The 21,642-nt window shown below is 40.2% G+C and overlaps 2 protein-coding genes across 7 annotated transcripts in view; one reads left to right on the top strand and one right to left on the bottom strand.

Moving 5' to 3' along the window:
* The window catches only part of PPP2R2C (protein phosphatase 2 regulatory subunit Bgamma), a 203,731-nt gene extending 189,508 nt beyond the window's left edge, over positions 1–14,223 (bottom strand). Inside the window, exons 1-2 of one of the 2 annotated variants that reach the window (XM_064449100.1) lie at positions 14,071–14,223; positions 13,830–13,910 (exon numbers count right to left, since the gene is read on the bottom strand). In XM_064449100.1, the coding sequence (XP_064305170.1) occupies positions 13,830–13,910; positions 14,071–14,086 (97 nt within the window). In that variant the 5' untranslated portion in view covers positions 14,087–14,223. Of the gene's footprint in view, positions 1–13,829; positions 13,911–14,070 lie in introns of those variants that run through there. The other variant, XM_064449103.1, reaches the window with a different exon arrangement.
* A 3,355-nt stretch (positions 14,224–17,578) lies between these two features.
* Positions 17,579–21,642, top strand: part of MAN2B2 (mannosidase alpha class 2B member 2) — a 31,188-nt gene continuing 27,124 nt past the window's right edge. For all 5 annotated transcript variants that reach the window (XM_064449097.1, XM_064449095.1, XM_064449096.1 and 2 more), the window contains exons 1-2: positions 17,579–17,768; positions 21,173–21,319. In XM_064449097.1, coding sequence (XP_064305167.1) covers positions 17,646–17,768; positions 21,173–21,319 — 270 coding nt within the window. In that variant the 5' untranslated portion in view covers positions 17,579–17,645. The remainder of the gene's footprint in view (positions 17,769–21,172; positions 21,320–21,642) is intronic.

Below are 21,642 nucleotides of genomic sequence, written 5' to 3'. Positions count from 1 at the left end.
TCCACAGCCTCTCTGCCGCAGCCTGTTCCACTGCTCTGGCACCCTCAAAGGGAAGAAGTTTCTCGATCCACCTCACTGTCCACTCATCCAACCCACACTTCCTTAGCTTGTCCGTAAGGATGATATGGGAGACAGTGTCAAACGGCTTACTGAAGTCAAGATAAACAACATCCACGGCTCTCCCTTCATCTACCCAGCCAGTCATGCCATCACAGAAGGCTATCAGGTTGGTCAAGCGTGATTGCCCCTTGGTGAATCCACATTGACTACTTCTGATAACCTTTTCCTCTACATGCCTGGAGGTGACTTCCAGAATGAACTGTTCCATCACCTTTCCAGGGATGGAGGTGAGGCTGACCGGCCTATAGTTTCTCAGGTCCTCCTTCTCACCCTTTTTGATGACAGGAGTGACATCGGCTACCCTCCAGTCCTTGGGCACCCCTCCTGTCCTCCATGACCTTTCAAAGATGATGGAGAGTGGCTCAGCAAGAACATCCGCCAGCTCCCTAAGTGCTCACGGGTACATCCCATCAGGGCCCACGGATCTGTGAGGATCCAGTTTGCCTAAATCACCTCTAACTCAATTCTCCTCAACTCAATTCAGTTCTGCACTGGGGTACATTCAGTGTATATAGAACTGCCAGAAGGCGGTGGGGGCAGGGAGGGGAATAAATCTACCCACCTCTAGCCACAGTTATATGAGATTTTGAACTGTGATTTTTCAGAGATTTATAAATTGGGAAAGCAGAGTGGGTATTCACAAAGACAGTGAAATACACTCCTGAATACACTCAGATTGACTATATTCACCTTGTCAAACTGACGTTCCTGCTTCAAAGTGTGCAACTACTAGAGCTTTTCAAAGGAAAGGTTGATGGAATTCTTTCTCTTTTTAACGCGCAAAAGGATACCAGGCATTTTCTTGTGAAGCTTATGCTCAAAGCCAAAAGATAGTTTTGATTAGAATTTTCTGTGAAACATCAGCCTGAGGCAAACCCAGAAGAATTATTATCATTATTAGCAGTAGTATTAGTATTATTTTTAGCCTCAATAGTTAGGAGCTGGTCAAAGGTGGAAAGTGGAAATACAATCCTGAAAAGGAACTGTACTGCCAGCTTCCATAAAAGCACTGCCAACTCCTCTAGAAAACTTCTATCAGAGTTAATATGTATAATTCAAACATCTTTGTGGCAATTTTTACTGGATGACAGAATAAACTACTGCAGATAGATGTAAAATACTCTGAATTCTGAAAAAAATAAACTGAAAAATTGCAGAAACTTTTCATTAATTATTTCCAGATAATTTTAATTTATAAAATACCTATTCTGAAATGAAATTACAAAAATCCCTAACAGATGGGATATTGTATTCTCCATACCAACAACCACCAAAAAAACCTCCATCTACTAATAGCAACTAATAAATGAAAGTCAAATCGTATCTCACACCTAACAGCGCGTGACGCTAGCAGATGGTTTTAGTCCCACCGAGGAAGATTTTCTTCTCCACTGAGAACTGCAAGGTGACATGGCCATCCACTTTCATCAAAGTCCTACGTTGCATTAGGAAGTCCACATCTCTGGGGCTGTATGTGCACAGAGGATGACACATGCTTGAGGGAAAATATATGCAGCAAGAAGTGTTATCAGGATGTTGATGCATGCTTATGACCACAACACAGTTCTTACACAAACCCCAAAGCCTCGGTATTCACCTTATTGAAGGGGATCTTGTTTCAGCAGTACATACAACCTTATGCATCAAATTTTTACATGGGATCCCACTCAAATTCCAGCACTCTGCCTTCCCCTTGAAGAATTCCCGTGATTCACAATTCCCAGTCCCCTTCCTCATTTCAGAAACAGAAAAGTCCCTGTGGAAAGACTAGACCAACTCTTGATTATACAGTAGCCAGAATTTAACTAATCTCACTGTGTTTATCTATTAACAAATTGTTGAGCCACTGGGAATGTTTTGGTTTAATTTTGAGATGGAGTTCAAACTTCAGTTCATAAATTCTTACACAAGGAAACCTGCGTTTCATATAAACTAACAACTTTATTTTAAACACATGTACAATATGTGTGCGGTTCATAACTAGCTTTTGAACAAAATTAAACAGAAAAATAAAAGCTTTGGGAAGGTGGTGGGCTACAGGGTGAATTCCCCTAACCCTGGCTTTGAGGTAGGCTGTGACAGTCCCTGTAGGACTCTGCCTAGCAGAGATAACAGGCACTGTCAAAACAGGTTTCCTAGAGCAGATTGCCTAACTATCTGGGAAGGGCAGGATCCAAGGATTTCCCAAGGAGAACATTTTCACATCCAATCAGTCCTTCAGCTCTGCCCAGACTGTCCGTAAAAGGGCTCATATTGCAGGCTAAGATGCAATGGAGGGCTGAGAAAAATCAGTCTGGTAGAAACTAGATGAAGTCCAAATTAAATTTTTTGTAGTTTACTGAAGAGAAACTTGTATCGTTAACCTTTCTTTCCCCATGTCACTTCCTTTTTTTTTTTTTTTTCATAATGACTGGTGAGATACAGGTTTTTTCCAAACAAATTATGAGGTGTTAGCATATGCCCCAGTCAAAGGGAATTTTTTTTAAATAATCATGGATGCTCAATCCAGCCTACAGATATAATAATCACCCGTATGAATGGGACTTCATATACCAATCTTCAAACATCAGAGTCTCTCTCTCCACTGGCCAGATCTGAAAGGTTAAGTAAAACATATCATATAGATATTTCAGCCAACCATATTTTGGAAATCCTGTAAATATTATTTATAAAACATCTTCTGTGCCAAGTAAGTACCAGAGTTGAAATATTTACATATTTTTAATTTCAAAACAAGGATACTTCCACCTCTTCACTATTTGTGATAATAATGAAATATGTCTAATATGACCAAATCAAGGAACTGGCAGACTCAGCTGGCAAACAAGGAAACCAAAAGAATGCTAATAGATATTGAGAAGAAATATATTCCATACGCTTTCAGATATTTTATAATAGAACCTTAAACTATGGATGTGGCAGAATAACAAGATCTAGGACTACATGCGGATAAATATCTGGTTTATTTACCCTTGGTAGATAAACGAACCTCAGACCTCATTAGCAGTTCAGGAATAGGGCTAAACAAAGAAAAAAGATAGCATCAGATAAGGAAGCAGGCCAGATTATATTTCTCATTCAATATTACTCACTTAGAAATAAAGGAAAACCTGACAAGAAGGCAGAGAGTGATAAAATCTATTGTTTGTACATTACAAGAAAGCAAAAAGATAACACTAATCCAACTGGCTTCTTTTCATCAGTTTTTCATTACTGCACTGTTTCAATAAAATACAAATAATAGTAATAATAGATAAAAAATGTGAATCTAAATACCTCTGGAAATTAAAATTTATGGCTCTCCTAGCAACTGTATCTCACACACTTGCACATATGCAATATTCTGCATGGTATTTGGTGTGGGCTTTTGTGCTTGCACAGAAATGAGGTTGAGTTGTGGTTGCTGTGGGAACTATATTTTTGAATTTCGTGACTTGTGCCATCATCTGAACTCAAATGTTACATTAACATAGGTAAGCATTTGCTGTTTTTTTCCATGAAAAGGAAAAAGGAACCTACATGGATGGTGACATAGGTAACTATTCTTACCAAAGAAACAACACACAGCTCCATGACTGGAGAAGTACAGAGCTCTAATTATTCTCACACTGCATACACAAGAAGCAAAATAGAGCCACATAAAACCCATGAGTCAGATGCTGCAGGGTACCTATAGAAATAGTCATATGCGATGATGCCATTAACAGTTTGGGTTTTGCAATCTTACTTTATTTGTTCAACTTTTAAACCACAGGGTTTGAGTACATGCTTTCTTTCAGGTATTTGAGAGGAGGAGATATATATATACACATATTTGTCAGATGCTTTGCAGCTTCTTCGTAAGTGGACTTTGCAAGTGTGACGGGGCTGTCAAAGCCAGTATTGCCTAGCCCCAGTCAGCACAGGCACCGCTCCAGGCACTTCATGAACATGCAGTAAAAGGATATGATTTCTGCCATAACAGTATTGAGGACTGACATTTGACATGTCGCAAGCTGCTACAGAGACTCACCTCAACACAGGAGAGAGAGACAGCCTCTTACTGCTACTAGAGATGTTCTTCAGCAGGGGTGATTTGTCTCATGGTTGAATCAAGAAGCTCAAACTTTGAGGTCAGTTTCCTTGACCCAAAATATTCTTTTTACTATTTCCCCACCAGTACATTTTATGTTTTGACATCAAGAAAAAGACAGTCAGTCCTTTAACACAGTGCTCTGCATTTTTGGAATTGTCACTGAACAACTATGCCTCTAAAATCATCAGATTAGAAACTAGAAATACCAAGTTAATACTGCAGTAACTTTAAACGGAAATAAACTGCATTGCACAGTTGCTACTTCCAGAAAAGTCAACACAGGCATTTAGCAAGATTTTTCATTACTGTGGAGGAGCATGAGGAGAGCGGGAAATCAAAAAGCAAGATAAAGTCAAAGTTCCTGAGGCACGGTGGCACCTTTCTGAAGAAACATCAATGCACAGCTACATTCTAATAGCACTTGGCAGATCTGCAAGGTCTCCTTCGCTTCCATTTAGAAAAGGTGGACATTCCACTAGGGCAAGTGTTCTTAGGGAGCAAAATCTCTAAGAAACCCCCGAAAAGCAGTCAAAGTGAAATTAGGCTGTACTTTCCTGGTTTAGAATAGAGGAGACAGTATGCACTGAAAGTAACAGCTTGCCTAGCTTAAGAAACAAAAAAATCTGTTCACATGAAAAACCTCAAGGGAAGAAAACACATTTTTAATTTTTCCAATTGTAGTGCATGAAAAATAAGAATTATTCTTAAAATGTGAGCTCATTCTTATTTTAAATGGATTATACCTACTTTGCATACCATTATGAAAGACTCCAAGTTAGGACTTCTTGCAAATAAACAAAATCTGAAGCAAGGGATATTTCCAGAATAAACATTCCATTTCAAAGCAGAGTTTATAATGCTAACACAAGAGCTTATCAGAGAACCTTCAAAAATAGACGGACGGACAAAAAACAGATATCGACAAACACCAGTCTCTGTATTAAAAATTTCAGAGATCATGAAGATTATTAAGTAAGACAGATCTAACAAGAACCCATTAAGTCTTGCAAGAATAACACTTCCCCTTTGCGTGTTTGAGTCTTGACATAACACAGTAGTTTATTCTGGGTATAAAGAAAAGGAATATTAATATAATTCATACCTCCCAAAGAAATTGTGGCTTATTTTGTTTCAGGATTCCAAGAAGACTCTACTAAAAATGGTAATTAGTTATGGTAATTATTTGAAATGGAAAGGAACATTACGAACAATGCAACCATCCTAAATAGTTTTACAACTTCCTTTTGATTGACACATGCCCACTCTACAAATAGAACATCAACTCAATGGCCCCTGTTAGTGTCTAGACATAATTGCCTCTGAATTGAATAAATCATCTTAACCAAAATACAAAAATGGTTCCAGCTAAAATAATAGAACAGTCCCTTGCACCATACTTCTGAATATTTTTTAGAAATTATGTAATACGATAGGTGGAGAAAGACTTATGAGGTTAACGTTTTGCATATTCCTGCAATCAGCCCAAATGTCAACTCTATTCACTATGACATGAGCATCTATAAAATGTGCTTGTAAATAAACATAGCCAAAACATCTGTGGAACATAATGCATTCTGAAAAGAAAATGCATTTAACGGAAGACTTAAAAACTTACAAATAGGTCATCAGCTTTAAGAACATATAAATATTTTAAAATATTATATATTTGAACTATAATAGCCTTGTATCACACATGTGCAAAATATTATGTGTATAAAACAAAGAGCATTTATTTATATACTTCTTCTGAAACATCCTGGAAGAAGAAAAAGTCAAACACATGTACATTGATCTAATTTAACTTTCTTTGATTTCTATACAAACCTTGCACAAACATAAAAAAGCATGCACATGTGTGTAAGTTTGTGTGCAAGTAAAAAATACATAAAGAATTTTCAAAAGTATTTCACAATATAACTCAAAATAAGCCACAGAGTTCTTCATGGTGGTACATTTAAGTTTGGGAATGTTGCACTTATCTTCTTAATGTAATGTCTAAGTGTTTGCATATGTAACCGGAAGGCCGCATGACAATACCACATATAGGTATGAACAGACCCCAGTGGTTTCCATTCATCCATGAAAGCAGTCATCTTTAGAGATTTACTGATTGGAAATCTAAAGTCAGCCAGCAGCAGGATGCTACCACATGCAGCAGTATTCAATGCTGAGAGCAAATTAAATGCTTCATTCTCACCCTTCAGTGGCACTGCAAGGACTTTTACTAACCTGTATTTATCTCCAGAAAAAGGAGGCTCCTTCAACACCTCAAAATTTGCATGAAATGTATAAGGGTGATTACCTACAAAGAAATAAGCAGCACAGTGCTGTATTCACTCTTCTTGATGAAAAACAAAGACAAGCTTCATCATACCAAAAGCATCCCCCTTAGCTCTTAATGCAAAAAGCAGGGAACATATTCAGTTGGAAAAAGACTCACCTGTTTCTCAGCACCCTAGTTACCTTGGGAAACCAAGCCAGATCACTGCATCAGTGATTAACACAACATGACCAACAATAAACCTGGAGGTGTGATAGCTTTGACATGATTTATCATTATAGCAGGCAGCAATCTAGAGTTCCACCAACCGAGGAATACCAGAACCTAGCTAAATAATGCACTTTAAAATATGCCAGAAAAGTCTGGTCTCCTTCCTGACCATCAGTACAAGTTTTAATAAGTAAATGTCATAATGCCTTCTCCCAGTACCTCACGGTCCTTGACTTCTATAGGCCATAAATGGTATATTAACTTACTATAAATTGCATTGCAGGAGAGAGAGGGAAAGAGACAGCGAGAGCAAGCACATCATCACGTATACATTAGTTTTGCTACTTTACTTATATATTGCTATTTTCAAAATTCTATCTGTATCCACTTACACAGGAAAAATACTAAAGGCCCAGAACCCTCCATCTCAGATGGAGTTGCACTGAGGGAGGCCAGCCACCACAAAGTTCTTCCTGCATGCTACAGAAAACATCTATAAGCATCCATGACATGCTAGTCAGAAACACCTATGTTTAAGAAGACTCAGCAGAATAATAAAAGGGACTGCAATCATACCAGCCAAAGGTTTTACAGCATTATACAAATGCAATGCTTAAGACAAAACACTAAACTAATACTGGAAACTGTAGAAAATCGAAGAACTAAGTCTCTAAGGATGTCCTTAGAAATCAGCAAACTATGAACTGAGTGACCAAAAAGGCATCACATGAAATCTCTGGATTCAGTTTATAAAATAAATAAATAAATAAGTCTATGAGGGGTTTTAAGAGAGACACTGCTAAGTTCAAAACTGCTAGACATTTATGAGGTTAGCTCCCTCTTCTGGATCACCAAACAATTACAAGTCAACCTAAATGGCAAGATGCAGAATTTGGCTAGTAAGTAACACCTTTCACTATCTTGATAGGACAAGGGATAATAGCATTAAACTGAAACTTAACTGAAAGAGGGTAGATTTATATTAGGTATAAGGAAGAAATTCTTCAGTCTGGGGGTGGTGAGGCACTGGAACGGGTTGCCCAGAGAGGTGGTAGGTGCCCCATCCCTGGAAACATTCAAGGTCAGGCAGGACAGGGCTCTGAGCAACCTGGTCTAGTGGAAGGTGTCCCTGCCCATGGGAGGGGGGTTGGAGCTAGATGATCTTCAAGGTCCCTTCCGACCCAAACTATTCTATGATTCTATGATTTGGGGGTTTTATCATATATCATTAGGCAACCACACAGAGACTTATAAAGATGTGAGCTACTGACTATTATTTTGAATAAGGAGTTTATATTCCATTAGCATACTAGGAGAGAAAGCTAGTTGAAACTCCTGAATAGTTTGATATGATTTTGGAATTTTTTCATCAAACAGTACAAACATGCAAAATAAAAGATATTAACTTCTGCTTTAATTCTCTCTGCATTTTACTGAAAAAATGCATTTTACTGCAATTTACAGAAAAGAACTGATAAATAAGAATATTAAGAACAGGTCACTTTCTCACCTGTAAGGCCTGCAATATGAGTTCTGAATTCATATTTGCAGAAGTTGTTTCTGGGTTATAATTCTTGAAACAGAAATTCCAAGAAGATAAGATTCTTCTTTCAGCTTTGACAGGTTCATACAGGAAAAAACTGCACAGTAGGAAAAAATTCTCTATACATCAGCTATTCAGACATTCTACAAGATAGCTTAGGCAATTTCTGCACACATTTATAAGCTGGAATTGGAAAGATCAGAAAATGGATACTCTCTATCCCTATATAACACTCAGCTCCATAAAGGAACCCTGGCTTTCTGACTTGACCTGTAATGGAAGTGGAGGCTTTGTGAGGACCTGGTGATTTTTCTGCATCTCGGTTGGAAACACAGGCAATTCTATACTTCTATACTCTTCAAATTGTCTATCACTATTCAAGCTGAATGGTAACGTTAGACTTAAATACAAAATTTAGTCTAAATGGCAAAGTTGTGGCCCCAATGAAATCACTGTTTACTTCATCAGTGTTATTACAAACAACAAAATCATCAAATAAATTAAACTATTGCATATTTAATGAGAAAGAGGGAACATCAAAGATTCCCCGTTAAATTCTGGACTGGATAACTTGAAAGCATGTTTTTTGACTTGCTAATACCTGCATAATCAGGTGCACAACAGCATGATATCATCTTTCATGATACGTACGCTGACTGCATCTTAAAGGATGCGCCAACTGAAAGACCCAAGGAAATTCTGATCATTCACGCACAGATAAAACCAAAATTGCCAGGGGTTATTTGGACAGAACTGAAAGGATCATCTAAAATGGTAAGCCTTGTAGACCTGGAAGTAGTGAGAGACAGAGCGAAAAGAGCTAAGATTTGCTGTCCAGACACCTGCTGCAAATGGCAGGCTTCCAGTGATGCAGAGGGGAGATCTCTTTGCCAGACTCTGCAACACTCAATGGACTGAGACCCTCCAGAATCCCCTTAGCAGAGAGAAGAGTTACAGAGGACAATGGGAAATTAAAACCAAAGCTGAGGAGACCACAGAAACTAGTAAACCCGACTGAGTATGTAAGTAAAGAATCTAAAAAGGGGCAGACTGGAAGGAAAGCAAAAGGATCAACAGGAGATTAGAGAGTAAAAAGGCAATTGACTGAAGACCACATCCTGGAAACTGAGATGATGAAGACTGCAACTTCTGGTGTCAAAGAGCCAGAGAATTAGCTAAACAAGTACAGCATATTAAAGGGAGTGAGTGGACTCCTTGAAAAGGGCAGAAAAATATTAAAACCTGGTTAAAAAAAAGCTTAGTCAGTTTTTCAAGCTTCAGCAAAACAGCAACAACACTTTCCATGTTACTGAAAAGGAGCTAACATCTTCACTCAGGTATTTACAAAAGAAAATAATTAACAAAGTATTTGTTTTATGGTCAAATGACACTGAATGACTCTTAGGAGAAAATACACTCTAGCACCCATATTAAGTTCCAATAGAAACTCTATGAAAGCGAGGATTTTATAAATCATTGCAATTAAATAATCTTAATGTACTTAAATTCATTTATTCCATAAAAATCAAACAAATTCTTAATCAAAACACAAAATTAGGAAACAACAAATTAGTGCTGTAAATAAGCCACTCACCTTTTCCTTTTCATAACAAGTACATATACATTCCAGTATTTTATTGTCATTCAATACTTTTTTATAGTAGTGTACAGAAATAATTGAATAAAAGATTCTTACAAAACCCATGCCATGTATAAACAAAGACTCCATTAAAAATTGATAAAAATATCACAAAATGGACTATTATTGTAGATAAGTAGCACTAGAAGTAAAACTATCATATGAATAAATATAATTTCAGCATACCTTAATCCTTCCCCTTTGTCTATAATGCCTAACTTTTCATATTGACACTTAACATCAAATTGTGCAGCAACAAATAGAAGTATAATCAAATACCCACATTTTCTTGTAAAGAGTCATTTACTGGGTCTGGTCTTATGCAGCCACATATAACATCATAATGGGAGCAAAGTATGACGATAACACTTTTGAAGCAGGAGCCCTTTCCCTGCACAGAAGCATCTACAGATGGAGACTTCCTATTTAATTAGACCCTGCTAATGAAGGCATGACTCACAAGGACATTACTTCAGTTGAAAGCTTTTGCAGTCACATTGCTTTCCATGGAATTCGTGTAATAATGGAAAAGACAGTATTGAACCAAATCCAGACTTACTGTCTTTGATTGAAAACTAAAGTAAACAAAAAGCTATTGGAGGTAAACCCGACAGTGATAAAATTAATATTCATCAGTTCACAAGTCTTCTAGTTCCTTCAAACGGTACATTATTCAAACATATCTTTACAACAAAATAGTATATTATTAATCTCATCTTTTTAAAAAAATCTCTCTTGAAATTACTCAGGAATAAAAGAGAATGTTAGAGCAGCATAAGGTAAGTAACAAGAAGGTTCACATCACAATTCACTAGGCACTCATGTTAACAGGGCTTTCAGCCACACAAGAATATAAAGTTACAAAATGGATGAAAAAACAAATTTACACTGTAAACCAATTTCAAACCTCCAATGAGCTAACTTTAGCGTAAAAACTAAAAATATTATTTTTGACTCAATCTTTTCATTAACCATTATATAATCATTACTGAATGTTATGCTACCTAGAATAACGTAATGCCAGCTTAGAATTCACAGCATAAAATATCTCAGACATGCTTTAACTTACACAAAGTTTGCAAGAAGTTAAGGTGGTTTGGAACTTAAAGCCAAGGATCTGGAATACAGTGTCCTGTTAACAGTCCACTAGAGAGTCTGGGCAAACAGTACAAGGTTTGACTTTTCAGAAGTCCCAAGCACTAACTGCCTAACAGCTGACATTCAGCTTCTATAAAAATCACATCCTTAACTTCTGTATTTCATTTTGCTAGCCTGTAAATGGATACTGTAATACTATTCTTCACACAGCTTTTGTAAGGCTGCAGTTAGTGTGAGCAAAATACTTTGAGATCTTTAGCATGAATAAAATATATTTTGCACTTAGACGTTAATTATAGAAGTAGCAATATTTGAAACAGGGTTTTGTTTCAACACAGCAAGACTAAATCAAACATTATTATCTTGGCTTTGATTGTGATATTTCACTTACTATGCTCTATTTTTCCTTCCATCTGAAATATGCAATTTTGCTTTTCTGTTATGTAAATGAATGTTTTTCATCTAACATCTATTTTTGGAAAAAGAATAATTTGCTTTCCTAGTCTAAGACAGTAATGTTGCAGAACACCATTCTGAAGTCTAACTGATAGGGTTCTGCAAGGCCATTGCATGCATTCAACAGCAAAAGCAGCAAGAGGTGCCCAGAGGACTCACTGAACTTAAAATATTACTATGTAAATGTTTATCTACTCAGATATATATCTAGACAGATAAACACACAATAATATTCAATATAGATTAATTAGTCTTTCTGTCCGTTGGTTAGGTGGTCCTAACTAATGCAGCTGCAATCACAACAGTTGTAGCCTTTCTGAAAAGTAAAAGGAACTGGGTTAAGAGTAGCAAAAAAAATCTGCATCAGAAGTCATACGAACAACCCATTTTAAGCTAAAATTACACAGAACCAGACTGAACCTTAAGCTATTTTAGAGGCAAACTTCAGCAAAGGAAAAGGTTTGGACTTTATCCAAAACACTGGCACGCAAAAGAGGTCAAACCACCTGCCATAGTGGTCCTTTCTTTTAAATGTTGCTTTCCCTTCTGCAAAGCATGCTGATCGTATTGCTATATGTGCTCCTAGATATCATCTAATAGGCATTTGATAGACAAAATGTCTTCTGGAAAATGCATGTCATAGTTATATACGATCCTATTAACATAAACAGGGTTTACTACCTGCACATGACACTGACTTTACAGCTTATGTGATCAAACTACATTGCTTCAGCCTGTTCCCTGTTCTCTGAATTTCACACACTCCTATGCTCAGTGAAGAGGAAAAAATATGTAAGATTTCCATTTAAGTCATGGAGTAAAATTGGGCATCCATAAATTGCCAGTGTTAAAGAGAACTGAAGTCAGGGTTATCACACTAATTTTTAAAATTATGTAATGTGACAAAAGATTACAAAAAAAAAAAAATCAAAGGAATGAAACACCTGTTGAGAAGAAAACATTATAGTCTCAAAGCAGCGCTGAAACACTGATATTTATCAGACAAATAAGGTTAAGAAGCATATTTTACTCATTCAGATCTTTAAATGAAAGTAAATGCCAACCTAAAGCTTGTTTTCAACATTCTATGATGCCTAAGAAACGCTGTCACTCACTCATTACACTCCCTCACACGGATGTAATTTCCACCCCCACCTATCGTCATCACATCTGGTTTGGTATGCAGTCTCACAAAAAAAAAAATTAATCTAGGCACAAAATCACAACATATTTTGAGAAATGTTTTAGCATGCAAGTGTGTGTAATTACACACACTATTAAATATATCTTTAAATATAAACCACCATGGAATAGTTGAGGGAAAAAACATAAACTTATCCCAAAGCCTTGAACAAGCTGTAGCTTATTAGTAATACACTGGGAAGAAGTAATCAAACAGCAAAACACAAGACATAACACAAAACTTCATATCCCACAGACTCAGAGATAATAAAGCTACAAGAGACCCCAAACAGGTAGTCTATATACATGCCCTAAGGCAAGATCTGTAGCTTTATCACTTCAACCCATGTTTCTGAAACAACCTTAAATATCTCAAGTGAGCAAGATTTCATTGCCTACCTACCCCATATATTCTAGTGCTTCACTGTTGAAAAGCTTTCCCTAATGTCTAACCTAAAGCCAATCTATTCCAGTGTGTCACTTTCCTCAGCATGGGAAAATTTTTCAGTCCAGCTGAACTTGTGATGAATTTTAAGCTTTTACAAACAGTAAATGCACAACACCAACAGACCAAAACATCGAGATGAGGTCCTAGTTTGACTTAACTCCCTGAAAAGAGGCACCGAAATATGCTCACAGACACTGCACTCTACGCATCTGGCATGCTGGAAAATATAGGTTAGCATCTAAGTTTAAATACTCTGCATGTTCAAAATCATATGTGGTTCAGAGACAGAGGGGAGACTTTCTTGCCCTGGCATCCAAAGTCTGTTCCTTTTCTAATCACAAAATATTCAAAAATTAAAATTTCCAGGTTACCTATCTCTTCAAAGTTAATGGGGGACGTGGGGGGAAGGCCAGAAAACTTTCCAGCAGGTACTGTGCAGCCTCCCTCACGCCAGTAGTCACCGATGACAAGGCTAAGGGGACTGATGCCACCTGGGCCGCTAGCTACAAAAGCCGACTTCTCCCAAAAAACCAAAACAAAACCAGCCGAGACACTTAGGCAAGGACTGGCACACACAAACCATGGGTGGCCACCCCCTGCCAGCCCACCTCCTCTCCCGCACTGGGCCCACACGCCATCTTCGTGTCCCACAGGCCCCACGCCCCTGCAGCTGCCATGTTCTGCCACCGCTGCTCTCCCGCCAGCGAGCCACATCTCTCCACGTGCCGCCAGCCGGGGCCGAGGGGACGCGCCCCACCTCAGCACCCCTGTACTCACCTTCAGAGACCTCAAAATCGGCTGCTCCATTGAGCTGGTAGAGGCACCAGTCAACTGCGCTCTCGCCTGGGGGGCCGCCAACTGGGCAGGGAGGAAAGGCACGGTCAGTCGAGGGCTCCCAGGACTGAGGGAGGAAGAAGGGATAGAAGGTGGCGGAGGGGAGGAGAGGGGAGGAGAGATGGAGGGGGCAGAGGGGGAAACGGAGGGACAAGAGGGGACCAGAGAGGGTGTTTCCAGATACCCTGCTTGTGGGACATGTGTGTTGCCTTCCGAAAGGCGCCCAGTGCTCTGAACTGTTATTTGCTTTGCTCCCAGCGCCGGTAGCTCGGGGCGCCTCCTCCTTCTCCCAGCGGAGCGGGCGGCGCAGGCAGCCGCCGCTGCCTCGAGGCGCTGAGGGAGCCGCGGGAGGGAGGACGGGAAGGAGGGGAGGCTCCGCCCGGAGCTCCCGGCGGAGGCGGCGCAGCCTCGCCAGGACCCGCCGCGCCCAGCCCCACCGCGGCCCCGGCCCCGGCCCCAGCAGGTGTGAGGGGGCGAAGGGTGGTCCCAGCGCCGCAGTGGGGACCGGGGCTGGCGGCGGGGCCGCCCCCAGCGGGGCACCGCGAGCTGCCGGCGGGGCGGGTGGGGCTGGGCGGCAGCGCTGCCTGAGGCGAAACCCAGCCTCGGCGGCGGGATGCGATGGCACGGCCCGGCCTTCCTCCCGGCCTCCCTCCGCGGCCCTCAGTGGAGGCTTCTCCCTGCTGTGTGTTCAACTTAAGTCATAACTCCCTATCGGGTGCCGCCGGCTGTGCCACGTCCCTCCACAGTGCCTCAGCAGGTATCATGGCCAGCACGGCGTCCACGGGTGGGTACCCCCAGCTGCACCAGGGGCCTGGACACACAACCCCTGGAGAACACCACATGCCAGGGCCTCACCAGTGTCACCCATGCTAGCGTCCGTACAGCCCCTCCTGGCTCACCACGCCAAGCACCAGCAGCTGCGTTTTCCTCATGACATTCACCTCAGTTCTCTTACCAACCGCAGGCCATGTAGGCTATCTTATGGACAAAGGCTGCAAATACCATGTAAATTGTCAGGTTTTATATACACTGAAATTACTGCAAGACTAGAAAGTGGTTTTCATCTGGTCCATGGACCCCTGTGGATCCACAAACTGTCTTTACAGCATCCGTGAGAGGTAAGCAAGAAAGCAAACCTGTTATCAAGGAAGCTTAAGTGCTCTCTGTAGTGACCTTTGCCTCCGCTGGAGAACGTTTAAGGGAATGGCAAGTTTTAAAACACTGAAACAATCAGCTTGAGCAAACTTATGTTATATTCTTTATTCTTAAACACATCCTCCCTGAAAACACCACAGGAGGGAAATACAAAGGTATATTAATTATTCTGTTCACCACCTGGCTTTCTTGGTATCTAATTTAATATGACTGTGACTGCTTAGCTTATAGCTAGCAGCATCCTGCCTACATCTTCTGTCTTTTTGAGGTGACAGTGTCAGAGGCCCACGTATAGTACAGCTCGTGTCAGAGGGAGCAAACACACTTTGTACGAGTAAACGAGAAAACCTTAAGAAATAATACAGGAAGACTATAATCAAGCCATTCTACGAGATTAGGAGCCAACAAGAAGATAAATATCAACGTAGGCAGCTGTCATGGCACAATTACACTGGCTCCTCCATCTAGCTTTTTGCTATGTGTGAAACAGTGCATAAATGGTGGAGCAGTACTATTTTTGACATAAATTCTACTTGATATACCTACATTCATCCCTTTTTGCAGCAAGTGGAGACCCTCCTGACACCTTTAAGTGTGTAAACTGTGGACAGTTTGATTCAATTTTTCCTAATGAAAGTACTCTGTTCAAATATTTATGTTGTTCTCCACTGCATCCAAGACAGTGTCACACTGTGGCCTTTGTGAAAGAATAAGGAGGACAATTACACTTTCTGAAGGAAATAGGTTTAAAATGGGAGTAACATTCTGCAAACATTCTCAGCTACTTTCAGAAACAAAGCAAAATGTCAACACTGCAGCTTTCCTGGGAACTTCACCTCAATTACAAAGACCATAATGCCTTCTGAGGTAAAAGAACGCCAGTTCATTTAGACTGTGTATATATATCCCTAAGCCATATGTTTGCTGGATGTGCAGTAGCTTTCTTGGAACTGAAAAGGTTTAAGCTGATGATTTGGGGGAAAAAAAGAGAGCATCATAGAGCTGTATTAAAGTAAATCTTCATCCAGCTGCTTACAGTGATACTAACTTCCCCTACAAATTACCTACAGACCTTGCTTGCCCTTCATAGCCAGGTATCGTCATAAATAAAGTTAACCTTAGCGTTCCAGTGTTAGCCTCTTCTATTTGGAGAAAACTCTAATCTACCATATTGATTAGCAAACAAGGGTCCTGTTCTGGGAGAATCCATTCATGTTAATTTAATTTTTATAAAATGTAGCAATTTTGTGCCGTTCAACTCAGTATTACTGACTTACATAGCATTTTTCATTCTGAACTTCAAACATTTATAAACTTTATATGTTAAAAAATTCACCCAGTTTGGCATGTAATGGAGCACACATCTTTTTCTCTTCCTAACATGAGGGATAGGTGCAAATCGCATTTACAATGTATGATACCTGTTTCTACAGGTATCTTGAATATTGAGATGGGTTAATTTACACCCAAGTGCCAGCTGGTCCAGTATGAATTAATCTTTTATCAGTGTAAGTCTGTAGCTGGATACTCTTAAGCTATTTGTGATTGTTTCCTTCAGCAAGATGACCGGTACAACTTGGTTTGGAAACCAGTAATGCTAAATCAATAAAACTGAAGGCAGGAGCAGGTGCCACCTTCATCTGATGTCCTGTACTTTTGCAGTGTTGGAAATGAGCGAAGAGTTTGGTATGATATTTTTTTTTGTTATTTCAGGAGTGTAATGTTGTTAAAAGCATGTAATTTACTCAAACTAGAATGCAAGCAATGTAGTCAAATTATACTGCTGGGTATTTTAAAGAGTTTTTAAAGAGTAGTTTATTTTGGATTTTAATATCACAATGATAGATGGGGCAGAAGCTGGTGCAACTGCAGACAAAATTTCTGAGGAGATTCTTTGGGCTACATTACCCTACAACATTTAATTCTGGCCTGGATTTTTTTCATTTTCAGTAGAACTTTATGCAGACACAGGAGTCTACCTTTTCAGTTCTCAGCACAGGGTCCGCCTCTCCCTGGCAGCAATAAGACAAGTCATAAAACCAATTTAAATGGGATCAGAAGGTCAACCACATAAAATTTAACGTTCCTACAACTTCAAAACCTTAGAGACGGAAACAATAATCTGTAACGAACTATTATGTACCCTGGAATAAAGAACTCGCGTTCAGAACAAAAGAATTTCCTTTTAGAAAAAGCCATAAGGATTTAGAGTCGTCCGAGATGCAGAACTCGGTATCTCTCTAAGCAATCGAGTTTTATAAGAACACCAGCCCCAGAGTTCTCCACCAGAGCCCCCGGTCCCTCCCGGTGGCTCCCGCATCCCGCCGCGGGGATTTCGGGGACCCGCAGGGCACTCGGGGCTAAGGCAAAGTCACCCCAAGCGCTTCAAAATCCTCTCACCGAACGGAAAACTGCTGCGGCCGTTTTGTTTCGCTTTGCTCCAGCAAGGCGGCGGCCGCTGAGGAGCGAGCCCGGCGCCGCCGGCCGGAGGAGCCGGAGGAGCGGGCGGCAGCTCCCCCCACCCCCTTCCCCGCCCCGGGAGGCGGTGCCGGGCCGGCGGGACGCGGAAGCACGGCGGGAGCGCAGGGAGCCCCCTGAGCCGCCATGCGCCCACCGTTCCTCCTCCTCCTCCTCAGCCTCCTCTCGCGGGCCGATGGTCGCGGGGAGCTGCGCGCCTTCGTGGTCGCCCACAGCCACATGGACGTCGGCTGGGTGTACACGGTGCAGGTGGGCCCCCGCGGAGCGAGGCCGGCTGGGGTAGGGGTGGGTGGCGGGGCGGAGCCCCCCGCTGCACGGTTAAGTGCGGCGCCTTCCAGCTCGTAGAGCCGTGCGGGTGGTGTCGGCCTGCCCCGTCCCACGCCTGCGGGAAACGCGGGCGCCCTTGGGTGCGCCTCCCGCCGAGGCTGCCCTGCGGCCGGCTCCGGCACCTGGCGTCTCGGGGTCCCGGCGCTCGTTCGCGGCGTGGGACCGCGTAGGAGCTGCGCCCGTGAATTCTGGGATTGCGCCTGCCTGTGGTCTGCAGGATGCTCCTGGGGGATTTAAATTTTTTTTTTCTTAAGGAAAATTTTCAATCTGTTTGGTGGCGTGCTTTGATTCTGTGGCAGATCTTCTTGGTCTTTTAGTTTATATTGTTACTAAGCCAAAACCGCAGGAAAACTTTCTGTCTTTCCTCAGAGAGGCGAGCGGGGTCCCAGGTCCTCGATGGCTGGCGCCGTCGTCCTGGTGCCACGGAAGTGTAGTAATAAAGTAATTTTTGCTAAATGAATTAGATGTAGAGCAAAATAAATCGGGTGGAGCGTCAATACCTTTTTTATCAATCAAAATCCTGATTTATTATTCATTAGTATAAATTTCTACCGTTTATGTGAATGATGCTGTGGATACTTCACTTGCTAGAGTGATACGGCATCAGATGTTTAAGAGTAACTAATAGAAAAGAGCTAGTGGCTCAGCAGGGAGTTTCTTCTGTGCACGTATTTTGTCTTCTCTTTTTAGGAAAGGTTAGTGAATTTCTTTAGTACTTCAAACTCCTCAGAAATTGCATAAGAGAACACAAAACAGATCTTTATTTTGGGTCCATTAGTGGTCGAAGATCTTCTCTGAGAGAAATGGAACACAATTTTTTTTGTTGTTGAGAAGATGCAATTGCTTGAAGCCTTAGTTCCTCTGTTATTAAATCACAAGCCTCAGCAATTCTTGTAGTCAAAAACCACAGAGACTACTTGTGGACCTTTTCAAATGATTCTGTAATAAAGTGAAACCTGAAAGTATTCCACAGAGAGTTACCAATGTGATCCCAACCTATTTAACGTTTTTTGTTTGCGTAGTTATTAGGTTTTACTCATGACTGACAACATACTGGTTTTTTGTGTGTTTCATTTCTACATTTATTATGTGAAAAATAAGTATTTTATTTATGATATCACATAGCAATCTTCATTGTGTGCTGGAAATTATAGTATTGATGGAGAATTCTGGTATTGGATGTATAATATTTTTTTTTTCCTCTCAAAGTTATCTGTTGCAATCTGATGATAGCAGTGGTACCATAATTTATGTAAGATGTGGCATCTCACTGACGTATTTTACCATAGGTGTGAAAGACGCTTCACCATCGTCTAGAATGCAGTACAGAACAATTTTTACGTCATGGTAGAAGTTTAAAATCTATATTTAAATAAGTAAAATCTTACCTGATTATTTATACTGGATCACTGCTTATTGTTTCAGAGTATCTTATTAGCTGATAGAGGATATGAATTAAAAAGAAAATTGTTATTGTTACTTGCAAGTATCATGGTTTGTGAGAACAATTATTTTCAATTCCCACCCAGATGACTGGGATTTATAAACTTTGTAGGATTGGGTAATACCTTAGTGCTTAATTCCAGTGTAGTTTGAATCAGAATAAAGACTGGCTTGCCTTAATCTCCAAAATACCTCAAGAAAATATTTTCAGTAAATTACTACAAAGAATATTTGATATTGTATTATATTTGAAAAATCCTTGTTCAGCTCTTGATACCTAGTGTACTCCACTTAACTGTTAAGAACTAAAATTGAGCCTGTTGTTGTAATCGTACTTGGATTTTAGGATCTATTGTTTGTATCCAATTGCCAGTGAAAAAATGAAAATTCCTTAGCAGTCACTTGAGTGTGTCACTGTTGAGTATTAGATAACTTAAAAGCTATTCCCGTAGCTAAAATTTTACTTTGTATGGAGCATCTAATCATCATCTTGATTTTGAAAAAACGTTAAGAACTTATCAAGAAATCATTTAACAAGTAATTATTTAGATAAGCACTACGGTATTTTAAGCCATTCCTCCTACACTCAAAATATTTTCCCTTTTCTAATGATACTCTAGCATTTTTACAAAGATAGCTGGATTTCAGTTGTGGAAAGCAAGGTGTTAAGAAAAGTTCACTTCTGATTTGGATCACGTCATCCCCTTCTTATTTCAAAATGTGATTTTTCATATACGAAACTTGCCTAAATTAAAACTGTAGATTCATATTTTGCATACCATGCAAGGTGGTGAGAGATCTGCATGTCAGTCACTTTCAGATGTATGTGTAGGTATTGCGGTGTGCGTTCTTAAGCAAGTACCAGTAGTTTAAGAAGAAAAATGTTATGGTTAGTGTTAAAATAACTATACTTTAACATGCTATAACATGCAGATAACTTTGTTACAAGAAAATGCAGACATTGCAGGAAACTCTAGGTTCTCTATATCGCTTTGAAATTAAGTAAAGGGTGGAAGACTGGATCTGGTCAGCAGAAGTTGTTCAGGCAAGGATACATGAACATAAAATATCTTAACGTACACAGCTTTAAAATTAATGTGATGTTGTTCATTTGATACCATATCATAGGATATAACAGTGTGGTAGGTTATTTGATGGATATAGGAGTCATGTTTGCATTCCAATAAAATCCATAGGCCCCATTCTGGAATACAAGTGGCTTTAGGAATGGCATAGACAGGATAGATGTACAAATTCTCACACTGGATGTTTCTGTGTTAACAGTCAAACTCATTCTAAGAATCCTTGGCCATTTTGGGTTTACTACATTCTGAAACATCAAACGAAATGGAGTTATTTGTAATGACTGAAGCTTCTAGGGCCATAATAGTGTAATTTACAGTATATGTATCACCATATTAATACAGTGCATGCCTGCAGCACAGTCATACTCGCTCTGAAGAAACAATTCTGATAGTTCAGGCCATCAAAAGAAGAGCAGAAATGGAAGGTTGAAGCGTGCATGTGAGTTTTTTAACTATGCTAGTGCAAAGTCTTATCATTCATAGCATTGCTGATTTAAGGTAAGCAATGAGGGACGGGGTAAGCTGTTCCCAGTATGTCAAAGAGGAAGCTTGTATTGGTGTCTGCTCATCTTGGGGGAAGCTAAACTACGATCTTGTCAGGTCCCCAGTCAGAGGATGTATTTTGGAGCAGCAGGGCCCACAGGCTGTACATAACCAGAGAGAACTTGGTCTTTCTGAACGTAGAAAGGAAACAAATGTGAGGTTTTTGATATTTCTTGTCAAGCCCAATGAATGTCCAAAACAGCCTTTAATATGGGCAATCATAGAGTTTATTTTCTACTTTTTTTTTTTTTTCAGGAAAGTATGCATGCTTATGCAGCAAATGTCTACAGCTCTGTTGTAGAAGAGCTAATGAAAGGAAAGCAGCGCAAATTTATTGCTGTGGAGCAGGAATTCTTTCGACTTTGGTGGGATGCAGTAGCCACAGATAAGTATAAGCAGCAGGTGAGTTGTTCCAGAGCCAAACTTCCTGCTAACAAAGAATCAACACTCCTTTCAGGGGACAAGGAGGGGCAGAGTAGTTTACCATTTGCTTTTTGCCCTGGTCTTATGTAAGCTGTCTCTGAATCTGGTACTTCTTGTGAAAGGACATTAAATCTAAAGGCAGTTGCAAGAGGTTAAAACCCCAGCTATAGATCAGAGCAGTAGGAGGTAGTAACCTTTGCACTGAAGACTCTTTACACTTTACAATTCTTGTTTCATCGGTGGCTTCCTTATTTGGAGGCATGGTAATGTGAGATGTGAGATGTTCTAAAAGAGGCTGTACC

The sequence above is a fragment of the Phalacrocorax carbo genome, chromosome 4 (genome assembly GCF_963921805.1).
Source record: "Phalacrocorax carbo chromosome 4, bPhaCar2.1, whole genome shotgun sequence".
NCBI lineage: Eukaryota > Metazoa > Chordata > Aves > Suliformes > Phalacrocoracidae > Phalacrocorax > Phalacrocorax carbo.
Note: the sequence above shows the minus strand (reverse complement) of the source record. Positions and strands in the feature narration are given on the sequence as shown.